The sequence below is a fragment of the Oryza sativa genome, chromosome 9, assembly GCF_034140825.1.
Source record: "Oryza sativa Japonica Group chromosome 9, ASM3414082v1".
Classification (NCBI taxonomy): domain Eukaryota; kingdom Viridiplantae; phylum Streptophyta; class Magnoliopsida; order Poales; family Poaceae; genus Oryza; species Oryza sativa.
In genome coordinates, this window is record NC_089043.1 from 12,802,796 (window position 1) to 12,807,343 (window position 4,548).

General features: G+C 52.5%; 1 protein-coding gene across 1 annotated transcript; it reads right to left on the reverse strand.

The window, feature by feature from the left end:
* Nucleotides 1–633: 633 nt before the first annotated feature.
* On the reverse strand, nt 634–1,530 carry LOC136351879 (uncharacterized mitochondrial protein AtMg00860-like; the record flags this gene model as incomplete). The annotated part of the gene is made up of 1 exon (XM_066304329.1): nt 634–1,530. A coding segment is annotated over one exon (771 nt), but the record flags the coding sequence as incomplete, so codon positions are not given.
* Between the last annotated feature and the right edge of the window lie 3,018 nt (nt 1,531–4,548).

Consider the following 4,548-nt stretch of genomic DNA (forward strand, 5'->3'; position numbering starts at 1 on the left):
TGCCTGCCTGTCCCGGGTATCCCGGCCGTAGGTAGGATTGGGTCGGTACTCTTGTCTAAGGCTAGGATGGGTTGGAAACTATGTCACATCTTTACGACGGGTTCCAAGGCCATGGAATGCGGAGTAAAGATGTGTCTTGTGGGTAAAGATGTACACCTCTGATCAGAGTAAATCTATTCGAATAGCCGAGCCCTCGGATATGGGCAAGCCTAGCAATGTACCCAAGTCAGTGTTTTAATTCTTAAAATTTGCTCAACAACTAAAATTTGGAATGGTTGGCCTGGGTTGGCTTGGGACGAGCTGGAACCCAGGTCGGGTTGCCAGTTCGGTCCAAATCATCGTAGGCCTTGGGTTAAGGCAGGTTCGTGAGGGTTCACGGCCTTGTTTAATAATACTGTGTAGCTCTAGAATCGTCTTTACAAAATGGCTTTGGGCAACTAAGTGACTTTTAAATGCTGTTTACTGCAAAACCTAACCCCTATTATTATCCCCTTGTACCCCCCTTGCATTAATCATGCATCTGCCGGTGTGGCTTGCTGAGTACTGTGGTTGTACTCATTCTTGCTCAATCCTTCCCCTCTTCAGTAAGAGAAGCTTTGGAGAAGATGTCTTAGGTGGAGTCCTGGCTTATACCCCAGTTGAGCGCCTGTGAAGATGGAGCCGTAGGCCCGCTAGTCCGCTGCTGTTTATTTTTGATTGTCAGGCCTGAAGCGCCTTTGTAATAATGTAAATATTATCGATATAATAAAGATGTGTCTTTTATATCATGTTTGTGTGGTGTACCCCGGCTTTTCCTGGGACGGGGATTAATACACTAGCGTTCGGGAAAAGGCAATTTTCCCGGTCGCGACAGTAGTTGCCCTCATGAGGTCGTAGCTGACGTGAAGCATAGGCTACCACATGACCGTCCTGCATGAGCACGCACCCCAATCCTTGGCGCGAAGCATCACAATACACCATGAAATCCTTGCGAGTATCCGGCAAGATTAACACTGGCGAGGAAACCAGCTTTTCTTTGAGAGTTTGGAACGCCTTCTCGCATTGCGGGCTCCACACAAATTTCTCTTCTTTCTTCAACAACTGTGTCATGGGTCGAGCGATTTTGGAGAAGTTCTCGATGAACCTCCGGTAGTATCCTGCCAAACCCAAGAAACTGCGAATCTGAGTGACTGTCTTGGGTTGCTTCCAATCGGTGACGGCGGTCACTGTTTCGGGGTCCACAGCAACTCCTTTAGCAGATATCACGTGCCCCAAGAATTTGACTTCGGACAACCAGAACTCACACTTGCTAAGCTTGGCATACAATTGATGTTCCCGCAACTTTCCCAACACCAGACGGAGATGGTGCTGATGGTCTTCCTCTGATTGTGAGTATATCAGAATGTCATCAATGAAAACCACAACAAACTTGTCCAAGTATTCCATGAACACTTTGTTCATCAAGTTCATGAAGAAGGCAGGAGCATTGGTTAAGCCGAACGACATCACCGTGAATTCATACAGTCCATATCGCGTAGTGAATGCGGTCTTCGGAATATCTTCTTCGCGAATACGTAATTGGTGATATCCGGAACGAAGATCAATCTTGGAGAATACAGTGGCACCTTTAAGCTGATCGAACAGATCATCGATCCGGGGAAGAGGGTACTTGTTTTTGATGGTGACTTCATTGAGAGCTCTGTAGTCAACGCACATCCTCTTCGTTTTGTCTTTCTTCTCCACAAAAATCACAGGAGCACCCCATGGGGAAGTACTCGGACGTATGTACCCCTTTTCTTTCAACTCTTCCAACTGTTTCTTAACTTCGGCCAGTTCATTTGCTGCCATACGGTAGGGTCGCTTGTACAGAGGAGTGGTTCCTGGAGCAAGATCTATCCGGAACTCAATCTCTCGCTTGGGCGGCATACCAGGTAGTTCTTCCGGAAACACGTCTCCGAACTCTCTGACTATGGGGATTTCTGACAGTTCTATCTGATGAAGTTCTGAACTTCTGACAGAGGTTGGGGGTGCAAAGAAAACAACCGGTTGTTCTGGTCCTCGGTACAGAGTGACAGTGCGCCTCGCGCAATCCACTACCCCTTGGAATTGGGCCAACCAATTCATCCCAAGGATCACATCCAAGTTCTTTGTGTCTAGAAGAATCAGGTCCGAGGGAAAAGGAATCCCCTGAATTTCTATAGGGACGGCAGGGCTATAATACTTTGCTGTCATAACCCCTCCAGGAGTGGTGATGAGCAGAGGGTTTCTAAGCCTTTCTACCCCCAACTGATTTCTCCCCACGAATGGCACAGATATAAACGAGTGGGAAGCTCCAAAGTCGAACAAAATTGTAGCAGGGATGGAATGGACGAGGAACGTACCAACGATGACGTCTGGAGTTGTCAGCACGTCCTCGGCCGTCACATGATTCACACGGCCCCGAATGACATCCTTCCCGCCGTTGTTGGGGCGGGGAGGCGCTTGGCCTTGCTGACGCCTTGGCTTCGGGCATTTATCCGCAAAGTGTCCGGGCTCGAAGCAGTTGAAGCACAGACGCTGCTGACCTTGAGCGTCCCTGCGGCCTTGAACGGGCTGCACAGCTGGCGTAGGAGGACGGGGCGCACGAGTCCCTTGCTGATTCTGCTGCTGCTGCGGCTGTGGGACGCGCACCACGAATTGAGGTTGGGGCGCTGGGCGAGGTTGCTGCTGCTGTTGTTGCTGCTGCGAGGAGGATCCCCCTGGATAGGGATTGGTGTAGCGGACCCTCTGGTTAGCACCCTGCTGATTGCGGAAGTTCGCCAAGCGGCGCTTGTGCGATTCCAGCTCCTTGTGCTTGGCTTCCAAGCGGATGCTCTTGTCCACCAGACGTTGGAAGTCTGGGTAGTCCCCAGAGACTAGACGAACGGACAGCTCGGGGTCCATTCCTGCCAGGAACTTCTCTTGTTTCTCCTCATCTTCCCGCACATCCTCCGGAGCGTAACGGGCTAGATTGTTGAACTCATGCAAATACTCCATCACGGAGCGGTTGCCTTGCTTCAACTCCCGGAATTCCCTTTTCTTAAGAGCCACGACTCCAGCGGGCACATGGGTTCTCCGGAAAGCGGCGGTGAAGCGAGCCCAAGTGATCGGCTGCCCCTCTGGCTGCGTAGCCTGGAAGTGGTCCCACCAGAGAGATGCGGGCCCCTGCAGCTGGTGGGCGGCGAAGAGGACTTTCTCTTCGTCGCTGCACTGCACCGTGTCTAGCTTCTTCCCCACGGCATGCAACCAATCCAACGCATCTACGGGATTGTTGGAGCTAGAGAAGGTGGGTGGGCGGATGCGGAGGAATTCGGCGAGTTTGGAGTGTTGGGGAGGGGGTGGTGGAGCATTCTGTTGTGGCGGATTTTGGAGGTGGTGGAGGAAAGCAGTCATCATGTTGGCTTGTTGGGCGAGGATCTGGGTGAGAATGGCGTTGGTGTCTGGTGGTGGTGGTGGAGGTGGGTTGCCTTGGGGGTTGGGGTTGCTGCCTTCGGGTTGGTTGCCTTCACCGGTGTTAACATTTCTCCTGGTCGTCACCATCTGAAAACCCCACACAGAACCAGCAAACAGAGAAGGAGCTAACAATTAAAACTAACCACCCACGACTACCATTATTCTTAAATTTATCACTGCTATTAAATTGGTTCATTAATGTTCAAGTTGCTTAGGCAAATAAAATAAGACAGGCTCCGACATAGTTACACCACACACCGGCGTAACCATGCCCCACACGACTCAACAAGAAGATAAACGAGAAAGAACACACGCGCAGGCCTACTAACTGCTCGTCTACCGCTGCGACGGGCCAGGGCGGAAGGTGAGCAACAGCGCACCCTCCGAGCTACCAACGCCGGAGGCTTCCCCCTCCTGGGGAACCACGGGCGCAGGCTCGGCACGAGGGGTCTCGACGAAGCAGGTCCACGCCAGGGACTGACGAACAAGCTCGGGCCTGGAGGTGCTCTTGCGGGCGGTGATCTTCTGGCTGCGGCAGACGCGGCGACGCTTGGGACGGCTGTCCTCTCCCTGGGCGATCTTGAGCTGATGCAGCTGCGCCTCCAACGCGTCGAGGTCCTTCTTGAGCTGCAGGTTCTCCTGACGCAGCTCCAGGATCTTCAGGTTGTTCTCCACCATGCCACGACGCACCATCTGGTGGAAGTCGATACGAGCCGCGTCGTACGCCTCCACCATGCGTGCCAGATGCACGACGGTAGCGTCATCCTCCGAGCTGGCGTCTCGGAAGGTGGCGTGGTCGCGGGCTCCTCCGCGACGAGGGTGGTAGCGGTAGGGCGAGTGCTGCAACTCGTCCGGGTAGCTGTCACGCCCAGAAATTCTCAAACCAGAATTTCTAAGCTGTATGTGCATAAAATCCCTGTCCAGGACCAGCCAGGGTACACAAACGACAATTGTTGACATACAGATCCACGTCTTACAAAAATAGAAAAGATTACAAATGCAGCGGAAAAGATAAAAGCGAGCTAAACCGGAAAGCTTGACTTCGGCAGCGGGCGACTCCACTCCACAGGCAATCCTTGACGGCAGCGACGAAACCAA